Source organism: Lissotriton vulgaris, chromosome 10 (genome assembly GCF_964263255.1).
Source record: "Lissotriton vulgaris chromosome 10, aLisVul1.2, whole genome shotgun sequence".
Classification (NCBI taxonomy): domain Eukaryota; kingdom Metazoa; phylum Chordata; class Amphibia; order Caudata; family Salamandridae; genus Lissotriton; species Lissotriton vulgaris.
Window position 1 is genome coordinate 629,183,168 of NC_141698.1, and position 23,764 is coordinate 629,206,931.

At 44.5% G+C, this 23,764-nt stretch overlaps 1 protein-coding gene across 3 annotated transcripts in view; it reads right to left on the reverse strand.

The window, feature by feature from the left end:
- PRKAG2 (protein kinase AMP-activated non-catalytic subunit gamma 2) overlaps positions 1–23,280 on the reverse strand; it is a 1,779,639-nt gene extending 1,756,359 nt beyond the window's left edge. For all 3 annotated transcript variants that reach the window (XM_086941467.1, XM_086941466.1, XM_086941468.1), the window contains exon 1: positions 22,133–23,280. In XM_086941467.1, coding sequence (XP_086797593.1) covers positions 22,133–22,225 — 93 coding nt within the window. In that variant the 5' untranslated portion in view covers positions 22,226–23,280. The remainder of the gene's footprint in view (positions 1–22,132) is intronic.
- Between the last annotated feature and the right edge of the window lie 484 nt (positions 23,281–23,764).

Below are 23,764 nucleotides of genomic sequence, written 5' to 3' on the forward strand. Positions count from 1 at the left end.
CGTACGAACTATTGTTCGGAACTAGAATGTATATTCAGGATTTAGATAGTCTAACTTCAGTGGTAGAAGATAAGAAAAAATGCTTTGACATCAAAGATCGTTTGGCTGTTTTACAGGACTTAAATGAAACAAGAAAAACCCTGAGCAACATAAAGTTAAAACAACAGCCAACAACCACTGAAGACACACCACCTGTCCCAGCAAGACCTGTCTGGATTCCAAAGATTGGAGATCTGGTCAGAGAGAAAATAGCGGTGAAGAAGGAATTTGGGCCTTCTTACAGAAAAGCAGTACCTGCCTTAGCAGTTAACGGAACGAGATCAGTTGTACTACCGCCCCTTGCTGGTAAAAAGGAGAACGAGTTGTATCCATCGACCTCGTAAAACCACAATCATGTGGACAATAATAAGTAGTAGGCCAAGTGGACTCCCAAAAAATAGCAGAATACCAAAATTTGCTACTATCCAAGAGGTTCAAACTGAGAGACTAATCACATTTGATAAACCTGCAGTGAATACAAAAGGACTATGCAACGATGCCATGGAACTTGTGCCTCTTGAAACCCAAATTGAAACAGTTTGTCAAGAAACACCAGTCTACAACGATGTAGCATCAGACTGTGCTAATGAAAGACAAATTGAAAATGCAATCCCAACAATTGACAGAGCTGCATCTGGCTACTTCATCAATTTCGATAACTTTTCTGAAGATCAAAGTGACCCTGAAGTAACGCCAGCAGCAAAAACTTTTAAAGACAAAGTAATAGAACTCTTTCATCAACTCAAAGAAACTTATCTGAATGCACCGTTAATTGACTTTTGTATTGTATTAGGCGTACTCATACTCCTACTCTGCCTAATTTTAGTTCTAATTTTAGGAAAATGTATTACAGTACAATGGACACAGCAAGTCAGAACATCAACTTGGTCCTAAAGCCACACAAGTCATCTCACATCGAGAAAAGAGAACTGTCATCAGTGAATGTAACAGCCATTCCAATACCCGGAGGGGTAGTTTGGGACAAAACAGATTACGAAATATATGGACCGGTCGAACTCTTGAAATATCCTCATCAGTTTAAGGTTTCATTAAGTGACTTTGTAAAATCAAGTACATTCTCTGATGATTGGGACTTTGAAAGCATAAATAATATGATGTCAGATTTAGTAATGTCAGCAAAATTTACAGAACATGATTATTTACAAGGTTCATCGAATTATGAACAGATGTATTGCTATAACCATTATGCACACCACTACTTGCATAAATCTGCTCAACCTAGAAATGTTTTTAAATATAATCAATGGGAACATTGTGCAACTCCACCTAAAAGCAGTTCAAAAACATTCTATGTGAAATTCCAATACTTCTCAGGGTTTAACACAAGTGATGCAGAAACATTTTTATTACAAACTGTTAGATAAAACAGGGACAAAAACCATGCTGACAAATACTAAATTGATCTATTCGGAAACATTTTATGAAAAAATGATTACATTTGGTTTTGATTTTTGGAAAAACAGCATTGAAACAAAAACCATCCGGGGTACAGAAGAATGGTAGGTACAAGGCCTAGAAGCATTATTTCAAGCCTGCATGATCCCAGAACAAATAATGTTCTTGAATGACACCATTCAACAAACTATCTGTTTTGGCCTAGCCAAAATCAAAGACTTAAACAAACCGTCTATTCCAAAGCCAATACCTGATAATACAACCACAGATATTGAGATAGACGTATCCCAAATTTTACATCAAAATATAACACATCCTGATTGGAAAAAGTGGTTAATCTGGCCAACAGACACAAATGAATGTCAAGATAGATTCCTGAACAAAATACAGGGGTTAAAAATGACCAGACCAGACCCTAGATACTCCCAGAGACAACATCCAGGGATAGTAACAACATACAGTGTAGGGAAACTATGCCTTGAATGGCTACAAACATCCACACTGGCAGAAATTAAGCAACACCTGACTTTACTTAAAGACGGTGCTGACTTGCGCGACAATTTACCTCCATGGCAAAAGGATAGTTACATTTTTACTTATGCATTCCGCCCATTGGCTCTTCCCCTTCTTTCTGTCTCTGTGGTTTCTCCTCCTCTGACACTGTCAAATGATTAATTATGAATCCATGGGATCTGTGGATGCAACTATATTTGCTCCCATCCAGTAACTGGATGTATGACGTTACAACGCATACTTTTACAATGCCTACCTTTACAACGCATTTTTTACACCGCAATATCCATTACAAACGATACCATTACAACACATGCCATTACAACGGATTCTTTGAAACTACCTTTACAACGCATTCCACTACAACACATACTACATTTACAACGCATACTATTACATCGCATAACATTACATTGCATGTAAGGTAAGTTGTGGATAGTGTAGGGGTAAAAATTACTATTCTAACTCCAGGGGGTGCAACAGTAGGGTAAGTGTTGGATAATGTAGGGGTTAAAATTACTATTCTAACTCCAGGGGGTGCAACAGTAGAGTAAGTGTTGGATAGTGTAGGGGTAAAAATTGCTATTCTAACTCCAGGGGGTGCAACAGTAGGGTAAGTGTTGGATAGTGTAAGGGTACTATCTGTTGTAATGGTATGCGTTGTAATGGTATGCGTTGTAATGACTGAGTTGTAATGGCATGCGTTGTAGTGGTGTGCGCTGTACTGTCATGCGTTGTAATGGTTGCGTTGTAAATGCATGCGTTGTAATGGATGTTGCGTTGTAAAAGTTTTGTTGTAATGGTAGTGCGTTGTAAAAGTTGTGTTGTACAGGTTGTTTCCCCCAGTAACTTATTAGCTACTGAGGTCTGAAGTATGCCTGAGCAACCAATCATCTTCACGCTAGACCTTTTGGTGTGGTCTTGCGTTGCTTAGTAAATCTAGAGTAACACAAGGAAGTGCAAGTCAATGCCTTGCGTAACTCTACCCCAGGGAGGAGTTTCATGGGTGGATCGTGGGTGTTACCCATGGATTTTGGCACATTCCCAGATTTACCATTGGTGGTTGACCGGGGAATGCGTGAAAATGCTATGCCTTCTCAGGGGAGGTGTAACAAAGAGAAATATATTTTTTTTCCTCATTTTTTCCTTCCTGAACAAAAACAATCCGGCCTACAATGCAGGCACCCTTCCACAATGGTGCAAGGGTGCCTGCGATGGCGCTAGGCAGCAGTTTGTGTGCCAGTACAAGCAGAGAGCATTAGTGCACCATATAAAGTTAAACACGGCGCATTACTCCACTCTCCCTTTCACGTAGCATAGCAAGGTGGATTGCTGCGTTGCATGACAATTTGATAAATATGCCCATCAGTAAGCATGCTGAAATAAAAATTGTGATGCAATCTGTTACTCAGGACTTTCTCATACACTCTCTTGTGCAGTCTGCCAAATACTATTATGCAATCTGTTTTCAATATATATCATGATGAAGGTATGCAATCTTTCACATCAGTATTCATTCAGCTTATTATGCATGCAAAAGGGAATGGCTGTGTCACCAGACAGGTCTGATGCCAAGTTGGCACTCATGTTTCAAACATCATGCAATCAGTCATGCAAGGCAGGAGCTGTCAGGTAATATGACATGAAATGCTTCATGCAATATGTTCTGAAGCGTCTATGCACTCTGTCACGCAGGTGATCATTCAGGTGATTGTGTGGCTGTTGAATATAGGTCACTCCCACAATCATGTTAGATGTCATGCCTGCAGTCAATTCTGCATGCATGTCTGAAATCATTTAAGTAGTCACATAAGGGCTGGGCCCCTGGAACTATGCAGATGGGGAGGGGCAAATTATGTGGCAGGGCTGAGTAAATTAATCGGCAAGAAAAGGCAAATTCTGCAACTTAATATGGCACTTTAATGAAAGCATTATTTCACTATTTTGTTATTCTTGAACTTGTTCACACTGTCTGGGTGTTGGTTGCACCTCATTAGTACCTGAGTAACACCCAAATATAGCAATAAGCAACAGAAAGATGACCAATTAACTTTGCTATGGGCCTTTCACTGAGCTGCAACACATGTTGCTACATTTTTTTTAGTAACATTTGAACTGTTTAAGCAAGAAACACATTTTTTTGTTCAAATCTGCAGATTATGCAGCAGATGATGGATATTTGGCAAATGCAGCAACCCTTTTATTATGTGAAAGAAGCTGCGGCCACACAATCACATAATTCCAGAGGCCATGCAAGGGCCTGTAAGCAAGGTATGAATGGCAATAGTTCACAGGTTACCAAGTCTTCTATAAAACATTTTATTGCATTTGAGAACAGTAATATAGCCTTCTAGCCCGAAGTAGAGAACTATACCGGCCATTAAAAGCCCACTCCAGCATTAAAGGCCTGAGCCGAAGGCGATGGCCTTTAACGAGGGAGAAGGTCTTTAATGGACGTATAGCCCAGCTACGAAAGACTATAAGGCTATTAGAACATTCCAAAACTAGAAGGCAGAATGTTCTCAAAAATAAAACAAAGTCTCCTTGGGCTCCACAATGTCTGTGTTCACAGCAACAGCCTTGAACGACAGACATTGGAATGTTGGGGTTCCGGGCTTTTATCAGCCATTAGAAGTCCAGAGCACTCCATTGTTTTTAATGGAGCTCCCAACATTTCAATGTTCTGATACACATTATCCTTCTATCAGCTTAATGCCTGAAACAGTTGGAGAACATTTTGTCTGGGTAACTGCAGAACATTCAAATTCAGACTAACTCTCTGTGATGTCGGCAGCTGCTCCTGGGAGATCTTTGTCCTCGCCCTATAATGCGTTTAGTGCAGTCGTACTATGAATGTTGCATATTGTAGCAAGGGCATAACACTGAATTGTCAACCCTGAGACCTTCATTCATTTTCCAGGCACTAGTTTAGCTTCTGGTTTTCCCTTGGGTACATCAGCCGGTGCCATCAGTGCTTATATTGCCAACGGACACCCCATCCCATTAAGTGAGGATTGGCATACCACAGTCACACATTTGAAAAGATACGGGCCCACAGCATGGAACAGTTAGGCATTACAGAGGGAGCTTCATATAATGGCTACTGTGGGTGGTTTATGGCTTAAAAGATGTATACTTGCATCAGCTGGGATACTTTCATCTCCTATAGAGACAATGCCACAGCTTAAATTGTGCCAGTATCATGGTGATATTGTGATTGTGAGTTCATAGTTCATATAGGGGGCATTTTATAGCCTGTTTTGGGGAAACGTCATGGCTTGTGGTGTCAATTTAAAAATTCTTGGAATGGCAATGATATTGCTTGTTTGTGCCAATGTCTTTGAACATGAACAATGCCATGTGTTCCAAGGAGTAGTGTCTCCTCTTCAGTTGTTATTTTTGTGCCACGTATAAGCCAATTAATTGATTTGTGTGAGAGCAGTTGCAAGTTTTGTGTGGGAGTGTTTATATTCATCTATTGTAGACCCGCATGTCATGCCTCATGGGTCTTTTTATGTTTCATGTTGAGGAAATGTATGACTTATATGACCGATCTTTTAAAAAAAAATGATATTGATGGCTCACATGTGGTCAAATTGATAACGAAGAACATCAATGTCATTGCAGATATAGAATAATGTTTATTGTTCACTGGGAATGTCTCCTGTGCCAGCTCACTTAATCTAGGTCACTGTGCCTGAGCGAGCGTTAGGGCAGAGGCAGAACGGGCGGCAGTGACAAGGAGGCCGTGAGGGCAACTGCCGCACTCACAGCATCTCCCCCAGCGACACCCCCGCCGTGAGGGCAACGGCCGCGCTAAACTCCATCTTTCCCGCTGGGGACTACATCTCCCAGCTGCCCCGGGGACAGGCGCACCTCTGAAGCTCACGCCGCGCCTGGAGGCGCTACAAGAACGTGGAACACCTCCTGCCGCGTGGGCGGGCGCCGGGCTAAGCCCCGGCAAAGGGCAGGCCGTCTGTGGCCGTAAGGGGCCGAAGGAGCCTGGGCTGGGCCACCCCTCTAATATTTCTAACAGGCAAATACAACTACTGGAAGGTACATTTTTCCTCAATACCTGAACATTTATTTTGTATGAGATACCCGCTTGTAACTTCTAGCCTGATCTGTGGTTTATTAACTGGCGGAATCTAAAAATGGCAAGAAAACGGGGAAATAAGAACTTGATGGACAACACATGTAATACTTTGGACACATATTTAGTTAAAGCAGTAAGTGTTTTGTCAGAAGAAATTGATCGGACAGAGAGATGATTATCTATGGGCTCTAATGTAGTATTTGGAGACAAATATAGGGAAGATTTCAATTTGGTAAACATGGAAGATGCTACCAATATAGGGTCGCCCCTTATAGCAGCAGATGTAATTAGTCAAGTTGATGATGTTAATGAAATTATAGAAGACCACTCACGTATCTCAAAAACACACACATTATCTATATCGGCTGCCTCAACTATGATATCTCCCAGCCCGCCGCTAAAGGCCATAGGTACTAAGAAAAAACTAATTGGCCAGGGAACTACCAAGGCAAAGAGAGATAAAAAATATCCTACTCGTGGCATCGTAGCAGCTATAAACAAGGACCTGGATTCTAATGTTGTTTCTAAAACCATGAACATAGAAGCCCTTTTTGATAAGTTGTTAGTCTTGCTAAGGCCGCTACACGATAGAATAGATAATATAGCCAAAGAAGTGCACAAACTTAGTGGGTGCCTTGGAAAATTTATGCCAAAATAGAGAAAGGCAATTTAGGTGAGTGTGAAAACGGTGAGGGTCCCAAATTGAACATCGACAGCAGTGATGACATACCCACAATTAGTACAAATAAACAACACAATGGGAGGTTACATAATGGGATCCAAACTCTCATGAAAGAACCCAGAGAAAATCTCCAACAGTTACAAGACAAGCACGCTGTTGTAAATCAATGTGAAAAAGAACAGAGGGAAGTAATAGAGGTGAAGAATGGTAATCCCCCTTTACCAGTTTTACACGAATTGGGTAACACAAACACCACTTCTGCTAACACTAATATAGTACCTCCATCCATTAACTTACCCCCTGATTGTGGGCCTTATGTGGCGGTCTTGGTGAACGTGCCTAAATTAGGGAAAGATCACCGGGAAAATCATGCAGCACTTAAAAATAAAACAATACATTGGCTGTCTGAGAAATATGGCTTCCCGTTGATGGGTGCACATCAGATATTGCTAACGCAACAGGTGGGATGGATTGGTCCCCTCAAGAAAAAATTTGAGGGAGACTGTTTTATTATTAATTTTAAATCCCCAGTCTGGGCGAGGCACACCTTAGCAAATGCCCCTCCACCATCCCAATGGGAATATAATATGACCCTCTTGCCACTAGGATATTTTTATAGACACCTCATGATGAATTATGACCATGGTGGTACCATCTGCAACCATAAAACTAAGTATCAGACACTCCTGCCACCTCCGCCATTTTTCCCCCAAGTATTCCCACATTTAACAGATTTCAGCTATTGAGTTCCATGGAGGACAATGACTGACTCATGTCAAAGGAGGGAACACTATTAACATTAGATCCCACTGGGAGTAGGCCCACAATAGGCTATGAAGGAGTAGGAAAGGATAGCCTGTCACAGATTTCTTCTAGTAGCCCACAAGATCGCAAAACATCCAAACTTAACTTTGTTGCAACCTCTGAAAATATCCTACCATCATTAAATACAGGGGGGTCAGTAGAAAATCAGATTCCACCTAGGGCTGCAATATCAGTATCTACATATAATGAGGGCTCGACTATTGTACACCCAATTGACATGTTTAATATAGTTAACCATCATGAGGGACATGCAGTTAAGGACTATGAAGGTTATACATTCATGACTTGGAACATAGCAGGACTTAACAGCAAGTTAAATACACCATTTTGGAAAGATCTTATTGCACCAAAGTATGATGTAATTTGTTTACAGGAGACCTGGCATAAAGACCCAGTCTTTGTTGAGGGTTATACCACAAATTGGATCAAAGCTGTTGACTCTACCTCAGGCAGGGCAAAGGGTGGTCTGTTGATACTTGTTTCCAATAAATTAGTCGAATGTAAAATCATTAGTTGCATAACTATAGACCCTGTCAGTTAATGAGACTTAGATTCCACAGGGGAAAAAACTTGCTCCTTATTAACTATTATAATAATAATTTTAGCAACAATATAGGGGGTGCTATTTATGATATAGAAAAGGAAATAGATAGGGCATTGGCAGTGCCAAACAGACAAGTGACTATCCTCTGGTTGGGAGATTTCAATGTTTAAATGTGTCCACTTGCCCACACTTAAACCTGTGGTTTCATAAAGGGTTATACTCCAGACGAAAATGTAGATTTTTTTTTGCGCTTCCACCATGGTGAATATGGTACAGCATTAAATTCTATGTTATCTAAATATGATCTTGAACTTTTAAGCTGCACCAGTAATAGGAATAATACTATATGTCCAACTTTCACCAGTAGGGGTGCATCTACAACTATAGACCACGTTCTGTTATCATGTAATAGCGATTATAAAAACTTATGGATTACGGAACAGGTGGTCAGTGCCCACAACAGCATTTCTTTATCCCTGTTATGCTGGGGGAATAGACAATTAAACACATCAAATTGTATTACTGATATTGTCCCCACAAAATCCAACAGCATGAGGTTAAAGTGGGAAGCTGTTGACCCAAATAAAATACAAAAGGAAGTTATTACGCATTGCAAACAGGAAATAGATCAATGTTTAAGCGAGGAGGTGGATTCAACCTCCTTGATCTCCAACTTCCTTAAGATTAATGTATTTATAGAAGGACTCCTCACTAAAAAGCATAAAGCCAGGAAACAGACACACACAGGATGGTTTAACAAGAGATGCACCCAGCCCTACAGAATCTGAAGATAGCACTAGGAACTAAACCTCGTAATAAGGAGCACATCCGAGATTTGTGCCTTAACTTTAAACATATTATTGGGGCCCGCAAAAAAGAGCTGCAAAACGAGGCATGGGACAATTTTAGTCTAGCTGCAGCTACTAATAACAGTAAATTATTCTGGGAGACGGTCAACTGCCCTTTTTTAAAGGATGATATTCGACCAGAACTTACTTCATATGTAAATAGTGAGGCCTGGATCGAACATTTTACATCAATTTTTAATCCTGATAGGACTGATATTAATCAATTATTTGGCTCCACCTGGCCCATATTACCTCTAACGATAAGTATAGAAGAAGTTCATGAAGGACTATCAGATAGTAGAGGGGGCAAGGCCCCAGGGCCTGATAGAGTGCCCATTGACCTATATAAAAGCGAAAAGGATCTATGGGCACTGATTTTAGTAAAGATTTGTAATGCAGCTGTTGAAGGTCAGTTTCCGCCAACATGGGGCCAATCATTAATTATCCCCCTTTTCAAAAAAGGTTCAAAATCTGAGGCAAGTAATTACCGACCCATATCGTTGCTGGACTCGTCACTTAAAGTAATAAGTAGGGTCATGCTGAAAAGACTTGAAGCATGGGCCGAAGATAACAAAATTCTCTCACCAGCTCAATATGAGTTTAGGAAGGGCCTAGGCACACTGGAACAGTGCGTTAATTTGGACCTTCTTATGAATAAATACACAATGGCTAAAGGGGGTAAATTATTTTTATGTTTTGCGGACCTTAGCAGCGCTTTCGATCTTGTAGACCACTCCATATTGTGGCAAATACTACTGGACACCGGCGCCCCTAAGGAAATTGTATATTTGGGGGCGTGGCTTGGACGGCACTGTGGACGGGTGCCTGAGTCCATTACCTCCGCCACCCCGAGAGAAATAACGGCGTGAACCACAGCGAAAACAGCTTCAACCCATAAAGAAACAAGACGAACCTGTGTCGGAAGACATCGGGCACAGCACGGTTGCAACGAGGTGCACAAGGCGGGGAAGAGAAGCGAGATTTAGGCAAGAGAAGGTCCAGAGCAGAGCTAAAAGGAGGCGCAAGATGGCAGAGCTCAGAGCGAACGCTGGCGAGAACCACAGATTTTAAAACTCTCTCGGGCAGGAAAGCGGGTGAGTGCTCACCGGAGGGGCTGGATCACTAAGCATCGCACAGGCGGCCTAGCAACGCTGTTTCAAGCCCGAAGGCGGTGTGAACACGCATACGAACCCCAACGAAGAACGAAAGAGAAAGTGCGGCTCTGGGGACAGCCATCTTGGGCAGAATCAGACGCACTGCAATAACAGAAGGAGGCGAGCGCAATAGAACCACTTTGGGCACGAACATCGACGAGTGAGTGTGGGCGAGATACAGCACGGAACACAGAGAAGAGGCCCACCAACTCACTGGGGGTACTGGTATTGAGCAGAGGTTTTGGTGGCAGAAACGAAACCGGAAGAACCAGCAAATAATAATAATAATAATAATCCACATTTGTAAAGCGCACAATCACCCGTAAGGGTCTCTAGGCGCTGGGGGCCGTTGGGAAGATTAAGCAAGCTATTGCCCAGAGTCACATGGTGCTGGGCCAATATGCCGCCGGCCCCGGGGATCGAACCGTGATCCCCAGATTCCGGAGTCAGTCGCCCTAGCCGGGGCGGCCATCTTCAAAAATCAACCAAGACACGCCCCACTCAGCGCGGGCGCGATACAGGGTGAAGATCGCAACCCAAAAAGAACGGTGGCAAAGTAAGCAGGGCGGAAGGGGGTAAATTAGGGAAGTCTGTCACCCCCTGCAGCTGAGACACCCCAACGACCTAAGAACAGTAACAACATGCGGAGAGGAGGGAGCACACCAGCGCTCAAGCGCATACAAGCCACACAGGTGAGACGCACAAGGAATAGAAGCATACTAGCCTACCTCAGAGGCTCAAGGCGCAGAGCGAAATCGAAGGGGTGGCGGCTTAAGGAGAGACAGGCCACGGCCCAGAAGGAATCAACAGAAGCGGAGACTGCCGGCTAGGGACTAAACAACCCGCGCAAACAGATGGGAGCACAGCTGTAGCAAGGAGGGAGCCCTAGACAAGTACAATAAACGCAAACAAAGCCCACTCTCTAAGCCAGCAGCCGGCAAGAAGACCAGCCAACGGTGCCCCTGCGGTTGCCATCACCAAATAAGGACATAGACGACCGACAAGGAGGTCACATTGCCGAACATCCTGTACAGGAGCTGGCGGGGGCTAAGACAAGAACGAGGACAATCAGAGATCCGTGCAGATTCTGGCTAGATAAAGGGAGCACAACAGAACAGCAAAGAGGCGATAGACTCCACACCTACCTAGCCAGACGTGGATTTGGCAAAATGGCAGGACATGAAGGCACAACCAACAACGACATCAAAAAAGTAAGGAAGGACCCGCCAGATTCCCCATTGAAGCTCAAAAACGACCTCAAGAATAAAACCACGCTAGAAACGATCCTAAAGAAAATAAATGAGGGGAACGAACTGGCCAAAGCAACAAAGAAAACAATAGATAACATGCAACTGGAACTGGCGGGCATAAGAGTGGACCAGAGTAAAACGAATTGCAGGCTAGAAGCAGCTGAGAAGAGGATCGGAGATCTTGAAGACACCAGTGGGCACATGCACAAAGAACTGGGGTTTGTGATGAAGACCTCCAACCACCTCCAGAAGCTGTTGGCTGAGCAGGATGACCGAAGCAGGAGGGGGAACATAAGACTCCTGGGAGTGTCGGAAGGAGAGGAAGATGCTCCGGGGTCTTGCGCTGCCCTACTGGAGGCCCTGCTGCCGCAGCTGACGGGCCTAAAATTCGACAAGCAATTCGAGATAGACTAGGCCTATAGAGTGCCGGCAACCAAACCTCAGCAGGGACGCGGTCCGCGCCCCATAATTTGCAAATCATTGCGAGCGAACCACACAGAAGCAATCTTCGCGGTCGCAAGGAAAAGCCAGAACATGAAATGGAGCGGAAAGAAAATAGTAATCACACAGGACTTCTCAAGACAAACAGTGGAATTCAGGAAAGGCTTCCTAGCCCTAAGAGACAGACTCAGGAGCGACAACATTACCTTCAGCTTCGCCGGCCCGGCCAAGATGAGGATCACAGACAGAAGGGGTACACTAGTCTTCGAGGATCCCAGCGAGCTTAGACGATACCTACAAGGACTAGTCCCGGAAGATATGGAGGCCCAAAGCCCAGGCACAGGAAAGAGGAGAGCCCCGCCGGACAATGCGGAGGGCGGAACCGGAATGTGAACACGACCAGGCAGTCCTCAGGTACCGAAACACCACACTTATCTGTGGAAGAATCCCAGAAGGCCCGACTTAGCCTTTTAAGGTTTCCCTTTCTACACTAACCAATCTACCTCATTGAACCGAGCGACCTCATCACTTTTGCACATCTACCTCACTGAACCGAACTACCTCATCGCTTTCTATGATCCTACCTCTTTGCACCGAACTACTTCATCGCCTTTTGCAGAGCTTCCAGAATACCCAACTTAGGCCACAGACTTGAACCCTGTCCAAACATAACAATAAGAGGCGAACATCTAGGATGCGCTACCAAGTCCAGGACAAGGAACCGAATGAAGCGGAACTCATATCCGTTTATTTCAAATGTGCACCATGTGCACAAGCAACAGTGTGGGACTAAGCCCAGGACTAGACTCGGGGGGATGGGCGGGGGGGGCTTGCTGTTGCACGCCTACTGCACAATGCATGGGGGAGGGGGGAGGGGAGGGGGGAGGGGGGACAGGGGAGGGGGGCCTCAAGTACAGTGGTATGTGATTCTTGCTCTCTATGTTTTTCCACTTTCCTTTTCCTCACTCCCTATATATCCTAGAGACAGAGCTATCCTAGCCGCAAACGGTTTAGAGCCTCCAGGGCTGACTATCAGAGCTCAGGGACCAATGGGAACACCGCTGAATGATCACAGACGAAAGTTATTGAGGGAGAACACCACAATGAAACACGACAAACACGCAAGTAATGTCTGCCCAAACATATAGCCAGCTGAGCTCAGACATAAAGGTGGTGTCCCTAAATGTCAAAGGTCTCAACCATCCGGTAAAACGGAAAAAGACGCTTGACTACTTAGCGAAGCTCAAGGGCGACGTTTACGTCCTCCAGGAGACGAAGCTCTGGGAAGAGGACGCGCAGCGCCTCAGAGCTAGCTGGATTAGCGATTCCTTCTGCTCACCAGCCCTACATAAAAAAAGAGGGGTCATCACACTAATACACAAGAAAAGCAACCTCACCCTACACGAGAAATACACTGATGAGGATGGGTGAGTACTGATAACCAGTCTCAAGAGAGGGGATGAAATCATACACATAGCCAACATATACGGGCCCAACACAGAGAACAAGGACTTTTGGGAAGGGGTGGAAGCCAAACTAGGAAACCTCCCCCAGGACGACCTACTTCTCCTGGCCGGGGATATGAATCAAGTGCTGGACCAGGCCATAGACAGACACCCCCTCAGGCTGAGTCAGACCCCAGGAGCAGAAGACACTGGAGAACCTATGCTCCAAACTCCGCCTTAGAGACCCCTGGAGACTACAACACCCAGACGCGAGAGAATACACGTTCTACTCACATCCGCACAACTCATACAGTAGAATAGACTACATACTTATGTCTGCATCGCACACACACCTCATAGACCAGACAGAGATAGCAGCAATAACAATATCAAACCTCGCACCCATCAGCCTCTCCCTTAGTGGACGACACAATGAACAACCTAGCCGAAGATGGAGGCTACATGATGACATCCCCAAACACCCCACAAACAGGGCTGAGATTGAGGAGGCAATCAAGGAGTATCTCTCCTTCAATGACAACGCAGGGGTAGACAAGGCCATCCTGTGGGACGCACTCAAAGCTACGATAAGAGGCAAACTCCTAAACATCAAGGCCAGGATGAACAGAGAAAGGAATAGGAGGATAACAGAACTAGAGAATGAGATCAGGGATCTAGAAAGAGGCCACTGCGCAAATCTTGCGGACGGCAACACACTGACTGACCTCACAAAGAGGAAATACGAACTCAACAAGATTCTGAGCAAAATTGCTGGCACTTGGATAAATAAATATAAAGCCATGAATCTATGTACAGCCAACAAAGTGGGGCGGGCACTAGCGTCATATCTAAAGGCAAAGAAGAGACAGCACTCTATTGCAACAATAACTGACACCACCAAAAAGACTCACACAGCAAACAAGGAGATACTGGAAGTATTCAAAGACTTCTATGGTAACCTATACAAGGCAGACAAAGATCTAGCGTTGGACGGGGGCAAGCCTACTGAGCAAACTAAGCCTGCCCACGCTGACGGAGAACCAGAGATCATCCCTAGAACACGCCATAATGGGGGCGGAAGTAGAGAAGGCGATAGAGACACTCAAAGTGAACAAGGCGCCGGGGCCTGACGGATATACGGCAGCCTTTGACAAGCTCTTCCTACAGCTATTAAAACCTACTATGGTAGAAGTGTTCACGCACTGTGCGCGCAAAGGCCGTATGACAGACACAATGGCAGAGGCCAATATCATAGTAATACCCAAAGAAGGGAAAGATCCACAGTACCCCCAAAACTACAGGCCATTCTCACTAATCAACGTGGACTGCAAAATCTACGCCAAAATACTGGCAACCAGACTCAACAACCACCTCCCCCACCTAATTCACAACTCGCAGGTAGGGTACATTAAGAACAGGCTGGCCCAAGACAACACTAGGCTTCTTTGCCATCTTATTAACCACACATCCAACAGTACTGACCCCGCGGTCATGATCGCACTTGACGCAGAAAAGGCCTTCAACAGGGTTTTCTGGCCATACTTAGACCAATGTATGCAGAAGTTCGGGCTGGGGGAGAAATACAGGAGTATGGTGATGGCCCTTTACAAGGAGCCCAAAGCACGGGTCGTGGTAAACGGAGACACATCGGAACAACTAACACTAGAGAGAGGTACGAGACAGGGTTGCCCGCTCTCCCCAGCCTTGTTCCTACTAGCACTAGAGCCGCTCCTAAGTATGATTGGGAACAACACCGAGATTGCTGGCATCCGCATAGGTGGGAACACGGTGAAGCTGGCAGCATATGCTGATGATATTCTGATCATAACCAAGAACCCTACCGAATCAATAGCAGCACTAATGAACACCATTGGGATGTATGCGGGAGACTCGGGATACAAACTAAACAGGGATAAATCTGAGTGCAAACCCATTAATGTCCACACTACAAGCACAGTCCTGGGCGAATCAGGGCTAGCATGGTAAAAGAAGCACCTCAAATACCTTGGTCTCCACTTTGGTAGGGACCACAGGGCGACACTTGATCACAAAGAGGAAGCCACCCTAAAAAAGGTAAAAGAGAAACTGAACTCTTGGTCACCCAAATACATCAGCTGGTGGGGCAGGGTAGAGACAATCAAGATGATGGTTACACCCTTGATTAACTAGATGATGGGTATGCTACCACTAACACTGACGGACGATTTCCACAAACAGCTGGACAATATGATCAACAAATTTTTATGGAAAGAAAAAAGACCCAGGATAAGCCTGCAGAAGCTAAGGCTGAACAAAAGCTTAGGAGGGCTAAACATTACAAATTTCAAAGTATTCCAAACAGCATGCTTAGCCAAACAGGGAGCCCACTGGCTCGTCCCTAACCAGGAGTACACACCAGTGTGGCTAGCACTGGACAGGGCAACGCCAGGCGGACTAGACCCCATAGCCATGCTCACAGCAAACAAACACCCAGAGATCAGGAACACAGTCCTCAGGAACCCAAAGGCCGCCCTCCTAAAAGTAGACAAAAAGATGGAACAGACAATCAGGAATACTAGTTGGGAACCCATCTGGTTTAACTCTAAGATTCAATACAAAGGGAAGATTCTACACAACAACACCTGGTACGGGAAAGGTATCTCCACCCCCACACAACTCAAAAAGAACAGGACACCACTAACGTTCGAAGCCCTAAAACAATCCCATAGTCTACCAATGGTCGAGTTCTATGAATTTCTCAAAATTAGAGCGGCCATCACAAAAGCAAACTTAGACAAAAAGGTCCCCTCCATCATACAATATATGCACAACCTGAACAAGATAGGCCACCAGACTTCCCACATATACAAACTCCTAAACCCTACGACATCGAACCTCACCACTAAGGCGGTAGTGTTCTGGGAAACGCTGCTCGAGAGACAACTGAGCGAGAGGGAAAAATGCCGCCTGTGGATCTCGGCCTCCCAAAACAAAGTCTCCCGCCAGGTGGCACAAACTAAATACTGGCTGCTACACAGGGCCTACTGGACACTGGCCCACCTAGCGGAGGTCGGAGTCAGAGAAAATGACACCTGCTGAAACTGCCAAAAGGAGAGAGGCGACCTCGCCCACCTCATTTCATTTCATTTAATCTTTATTTCGGCTCTTTTTGGCCATAAAAGATACATCACAACACAATACATTATACACAGTAAATACAACATACCAATTGGAAGCAGAATTTATACATTTCAGCAATTAGGACATTAAAAATCATCCCTGTTAAAATAGGCATAATAATTAAAAATCGAGTATATTTACAGATTTCATTACCAGCATGTCTCATGGCAACCTAGCCTGCATCCGATGTACACACATTTGTTATCTATAGATCAAGAGCCATGTTTTTCCGTGTATACCCAACATTCAATAGGAATCTGCTAACGCAAAACACTATAAGGCGTCTAGTGTCAGTTTTAACAATCCTATATGCTTCCTGGTATGATCGAATACCTAAGGCTTTACACAGGGGTTTGATCCATCTTCTCCTAGCTCGGTCATAGGCAGTACAAAAAAACAATATGTGACTATCATCTTCTCTTAAATTTAGTTCCCAACATGTACAATTTGTACTTTTTGATTGCCCTAGGACCTTATCCCATTTCGCTAGTACTGTTTTTGTTTTTAGTATGCCATATCTAAATTTTAAGTACAGGCTTTTTGCTAGAGTTGGTTGTATCTCATTTAAAAATTCCTCAAACAGTGGAATATCCTTAAAATCAAGAAAACTGCGTGTAATGGATCCACATGGATGATTATTTTGGTAATTGTGTGTTATATAGAACCAAAATTGATTCTTAACCTGGATCTTACATCTTTGTGTCAAACATGCGGGGTCATCCCAGTAATGAGCAAGGCCTATCCAATGGAACCAATTATTAACATGCTTAAGCCAGGGGTTTGTATTATAAACATCCAGACTCTTGACTTCTATGATACCTTGTCTGTAGTCTGTGAGTTCGGGAGTACTCCAGAGTCTGACCCAAAACAACAGTGGGCTAAGTAGTGCAATATGATCCGTTCTTTTCATGTTTAAATCCAAAAACATAGGTACAAGTGGGGTACGTTTGGGCAATTTCAATAACCTTCTAAAAAAGTTATTTTCACAGGTCGTAAAGATGTTACATGCTTTTATGCCCCATATTTCTGCTCCATATAAAGCACCAGATTGAGCCTTAAATTTGTAAACTTCTAGTGCTTGTGAAATGGACTTACTTAAACTTGCCCCATGGCGCTTTATGATTGGTAAAGAGCTCTGGTTATATATAGTTTTACTCTTTTCAATTTGCATACTCCATGAGGTTTTTGAATCTAGGGAATCACCCAAATACGAACAATTTGTGACCAGTTCAAGCCTTTGGTTATTTAAAAGGAATTGCCCATTAAAGGTTTTATGTGGATTTATAGACATACATTTGTTTTTTTTCGCATTTATTTCAAGACCTTTTGAGTCACAGTATGTCTTAAAGGTGTTCAAAAGGGTTTGAAGGCCCATGGGCGTTTGCGAGATCAGGATTGTATCGTCCGCAAATAAAAGGGAGGGGACCCTCTCACCATTCAGCTTTGGGGAGTCATTACTACACCTATCTAAAATTTCTGGGATGTCGTTGACAAATAAAGAAAAAAGTGTAGGAGCCAACACACATCCTTGGCGGACACCGCGTCTAATAGGTATGGGTTCTGTTAATTCCCCTTTCGGGCCCCAACGCACTCTAGCAAAATTATTGTCATGTAATCTTACTATCTGCTGGAGTATACAAGTTGGTAATCCCAATGCAAACAAACAATCCCATAAACGATCCCGCAAAACTAAATCAAAAGCTGCCCTAAGATCAACAAAAGCTACATAAATATGTCCTTTTAACAGAAAGACATATTTCCAACAAATGCAACAAAACCTAAAAACCTGATCTATCGTACTTATGTTCCGCCTAAAGCCTGCTTGAAATTTAGTAAGAATCTCATTCTCATCAATCCAAGTTTCCATTCGATTTAAAAGATGCCTTGAAAAATTTTTTTGTAAGATGTCCAAAAGACAAATGGGACGATAATTGGAAGGATCATGTGGATCCCCTTTTTTAAAAACTAATATAATTTCTGCTCCTCGCCAACTATGTGGTAAATTCCCACGGCAACTATTATATTAAAAAGCTTATTTATATATGCCGCCCAAATACTGGTCTCATGTTTATATAAGTCCCCAGGTATTTTATCTAAACCTGGGGCTTTACCGTTTTTCACAGCAATTAATGCTAACTCGGTTTCCTCGAGACTAAAGTCTACAATATTAGTAGATGACACCAGCCATGGGCTATTTCCAACAGCTGGTTTATCACTGTCAGGGGCTTTATACAAATGGGTGAAATGATCAACCCAAGTTTGCTCATTGATAAACACGTCATCCGGTGACCTTCCTCCGATATTCTCATTGGCAACTAATTGCCCACCTGATTTTTTACTGCACCAAAGTTATGAGTTTCTGGAATAAGGTTAGGGACCTCATCACTAAGATAGCAGGACGGGAAACACAACCAGGCTTTGTGGGGCTAGCCACTGCATTCAAGGCCCCAGATTTAGACTCCAGCAGGACAGGGACCTGATAGACCTTCTCCTCACTACAGCAGTCAAAACAATACTAGCGAACTGGAAAGACACAGGGAAGGCGTCCTTCAAAGGCCGGGTCAACTGGATCACCTTCGTCAGAGGGGCGGACAACATAATGGCACTGCATGCACCCAACCACACAGCAAGGGGCGAAATGTGGGCCTCGCTGGATAGACACTTGGGTCCAAACAAACCCCCATAGAAGCCGTCGTACTCTGCCTACCGAAGCCAATAATGGGCACTGGATGCTCACCGCGGAGAAACATCAAACATCATAATGCTCTGCCTCCCCTCCCCCACACCTACCTTCCTCTACTCCTCCTTTCCTCACGTCTCTTTCTTCTTAGTGAGGGCACAACAGTGTTACCTAGAACAATTTACGCCAACCAGCAATTCGAGTGTTTGTGACTTACTTCAAGCCATACGAGCCACTATGTCTTATGTAACCCCAAAGGTGTCTGTATTCACCCTCACGCACTACTACTGTACTGTATATAAATATATAATCTTTAATAAAATACTTTGAAATCAGGAAATTGAATATTTTCTGGCAAGGGTGTACGAGAATTTGTCTAGTAAAGTGCGCTACGGCCCAGCAGGTGAATGTACTCCCCTGTTTAAGGTGAAAAGGGGCATCCGACAGGGATGCGTACTTGCTCCTCTTTTGTTTTCATTGTTCATTAATCAAGTGGACATTACACTAAAACAAATTCCTGCAGATGCTCCTTCTATTGAAGGCCAGGCTGTCCCCATTTTACTATAAGCAGATGATGCGGTTTTATTATCACGCACCCCCATTGGCCTCCAACATCTTATTGATAATTTTACTTCTTTTATTAATGACAGGAAACTTCGAATTAACAAATCTAAGACATTTGCAATGACATGTGGAAATATAACAACTAAACCGGGAAAGGCTTTTTATTTAGAAGGAACAAAAATTCAATCAGTTAAATCTTTTTGTTATCTTGGTGTAACTTTTGCGGGAAACGGGAAGTGGTCACACGAATATGTTAATATCCGTCATAAAATGTGTAGGAATACGAATGGCATTTTCCGATTTTCTGCAAAAGTTGATGTACGAAGAGTTAAAGATATGGTGACTATATATAATTCCAGATGTGTATCTTCCGCACTTTATGGTGCAGGAGTCTGGGGCCACCATTATGAATCATCATTACAGCAAGACGAAAATACATTTATTAAATGTCTGCTGTGCGCCCCACCATCGGCCTCCACCGAACTAATACACCAGGAAGTGGGTCTAAAACATATTTCAGACCTGGCAGCACTCCGTCCCCTTCTATAATGGCGCTCCATCTAGGCAAAAGCTGAAACTGCATTCACACAAAGTATTATTAAAGATTGCCTGAAACTCGACCACAACTCACGTAACCCCTGGCTGAGCTATATTCATCACTGGTACAGTCTTTTCTTTAACTGTAATATTTTTACCGAACCAGATTATGCAGCTTCAATTGCTAAAAAAGACCTTAAGGAAGCATTTCTGGCCCACAAAAATGAGATAAGAGGAAGTTTAATTAGATCATATCCTACTGTTGTATTTTATAAACAATTAAATCTTACAACAGGCTTCCAGCCATATCTGGACGAAGTAACTATATCTTCGAACCGTTTTGTTTTAACACGCTTAAGGTTAGGGATTGCACACCATCTAGTGGCATTTCCGGTCATGAAAACAAGTACTAGTTTACTTTGTCCATGTGACAATATGTCAATGCAAAGTTCCTGTCATTTTTTATTGTTCTGTAAATTTTACTATTTTTTTAAGGAAATATTATCTGAAGCCGTTATTTTTAAAATATCATGTTCGATCTACCAAAAATGCTCTGAGGTTAATATCCTCTCTGGAAAGTTCGGATGTTTGTTTTTTTGTGGCATCTTATATTTTAAAAAGTATTGCTGCCAGGAAATCAATTGTACCCTAAAGTTTATATGTATTGGAAGCCCATTCAAAATACCCCGCACCTTATACTTAAACCGCATTAAAAGAAACTGATTTGGTACGTGGAATTTTGTAACGCGTTTGGCACATTTACATATAAACGTACTAAATGCAACCGTTAGCTGTGTGCACTAGTCACTTTATATATGACACTTTAGCGTCATTTGCACATGATTTATAGGTTAATATCTGCTATTAGTGGATATACCAGTCTGATATCCTATAATTGTGCAAGTGTGATATTTTGATTAGGCTCAAATACCTAAAGGTGATTGTTGTTGGTTATGTATATTGTATACTGTAAGCACAAGCCACTTTATTGCATTACTTGCACATATCGAATATTTTTATCTTGCGATTTTGCACTTGTTCTTTAGCTCCTCCGCCAAGTTTATTGTTATAGTATGAAATGGAAGTTGTAATTCATGTTTTATGTATGCTTATATGGTTGTTATTATACACCGAATAAAGCTTTTGAACTGAACTGAGACAACTATCAAGGGTAAAATGAATACTCAACAGAAGTGTTTTTGTATCAACATGTCTTACCCCGCCTCTAACTCCACCCACTACCACACCCCTAGCTCAATTTAATGAGTACCTGTACTTATTTTTTTCCATTTAAAGCACTGGTTAGCAGTTCATTCGGCTATGACTTTTATTTTGCTTTGCATTCTGGTACTTGCAGTCAATCTCATCACAAACTGAAAACAGGCCAGCCCCATGGTCACAATAAATATATGGGTAATTTGCAGCACTCCTTTTATTTTACAATTGGACATTCTAATCTGGCAAGACTCGAGTGGGCTTTATTCCCCTCTCCGCGCTGTGACATGCATCTCCTGATGCTTCCAGTGCTCATCGCAGCCTGGAATACAAAGTGCTGAATAATGTTTCCTTTTAAATATACAAAGCTTCAGCTTATGACTCATAGGATAGCAGCAGGCAGAGCAGAAATACGGGCTCGGGCACCCCGCCCCCTCGCCAGGCCTCTTCAGCGCGCATGCGCAGGCCTCCACCCCGTCTGCTTGTAAATAGTGTGTGGCTTCGTCTCTACCCAGCCTCCTCTGTATCTGGCTGCTCCTTCTACCACTGCCAGTTATGTGGGTGCCGCGAAAGCCTCTGTGTTTTTGCGGATATCTTTAAAGCCTGCGACTTTTCCTCCATTTTCTTATCCACGCTTCCACCCAATCAGAGACCGAGCCCACCTCGTGGCCAGAGTGTCACTTCGTTACAACATGTGCGAGGAAACGAAAACAGAAGTACTCACGGGGATGTAAACACGCAGCATCCTCTTCTTCTGACTCGGGGTCCTCTTGGCGGCTTCTTTTTTCTTCTTGGTGTCCATGGCCGTGCTGCCCATGCTTTAGAAATAATTCCTGCCCTCCCGGCCGCTTATGAACCTGCGGGTCTGGGGAGGGGAGAGGGGTTTTACTCTGAGCTGGCTCCTTGCCCTTGAAGGGGACGGGGAAGGAGGGGGCGCGCGATAAACTTTCCCCGCGCGCAGGCGGGCTCCTGTTGCAGCTCGCGCAGTTAATAACGGCGGCTGTGGCAGGTGGAGGTCAACAATCCCGGCTCCATGCCTGCTGCGTGCACGGGTCGCTACGGCCGTCCCTGCAGCATGGTGGCACGCAGTATCCGAAGCAAGCTGGCACTGGGTGCAGGAGACGCTCCTTCGGCCTTGGGGATGCAGTGCTCCGGTGGGGGCTCGCCAGAGCACAGCTCTGTCCAGGAAAAGGCTTCAAACCACAGCAGCGCGTGCAGAGTCCACGCAGGCAGGATGAGAAATGCCACAACAGGCACAGAGTAATGTCAAAGCAGATGCACGCTGGCGCAGCCGTCCCTGCAGCTCTGGCGCATGCAGGGTCCAGGTGGGGGTGTGGGGGGCACAGTGTCAAAGTGGTTCCTGCACCGGCGCTCAGGAGGTCACAGTGCAGCGGCGGGTACCAGCCCCTGCAGCCTCGGCGCGTGTGTTGCGCAGATAGGACGCGGTACTAAAATAGTTACTGCAGAGTCCAAGCTGGCTGGGGTGGGGCGAGGGGGTCACAGTGCAGTGCCCAGGTAGAGGGCACGCTCGGCACGGCGGTGCACCAGTACCTGCAGGCGGCGCGCGGCTGTCACTCCGCCCTGCTCTCCCACACTCTGGCGACTTGTTGTTTTTAAAGCTCTCCAGGAGGAACTCAGCCCGAGAGTCGTTCCCTTCCCCACCGAAAAGGGGTGGCGCCGCCGCCTGCGTTTTCCTCCCTTCATAACAGCAGCGGCTGATAACAGGAGGGATCAAAACATCGCCCTCATCACAGACAGACAGACAGACTGCCCGGGAAGCGCCACCGCATTGCAACTTATGTGTACCCCTGCTGCTGGAAAGACGGGGACCCCTCACACGCAGAGGGGCGCCCCTTTTGTGAGCCTGCATTTTATCACAGCGCAGCATTTCCTCAGCAGTGCCAAGCATGCCGTGAGGCTTCTGGAAAACCAGCGAAGAGCTTTCGCGGAGGGCACTGCAGGCATGCGTGAGCCTCACTACGCATCTCGCTTCCGGATAGGACAAGCGCCCCTTCGCTGTTTATCCGGCTGCCGATTTGATGCGTACTACTGTGAGGAATTCCTTTAGGCGACCCCGGGGATTTACAGAAAACAGAATGCCCCCTTATCCACCCGCAGTGCTTAATTTGTGCCGGTGCTTTCCGGTGCTTAGCACCGGCACTTATTTAAGAGGGCCGGGTCTAGAAGTCAGGGCCAAGTTACAACTCACATCAACGGCCGCATGTTAAAACTGCTCCTCTTTTAAGATGAATTGGGCCTGTTCAGTGCACTCGTGTGATTTTTCAAAGGTGCCGTGCAGCCCTTGCGGAAAGTCAATGCAGGGTTTTGCTTTCATTTTATAAATGTTGTCAGGGGC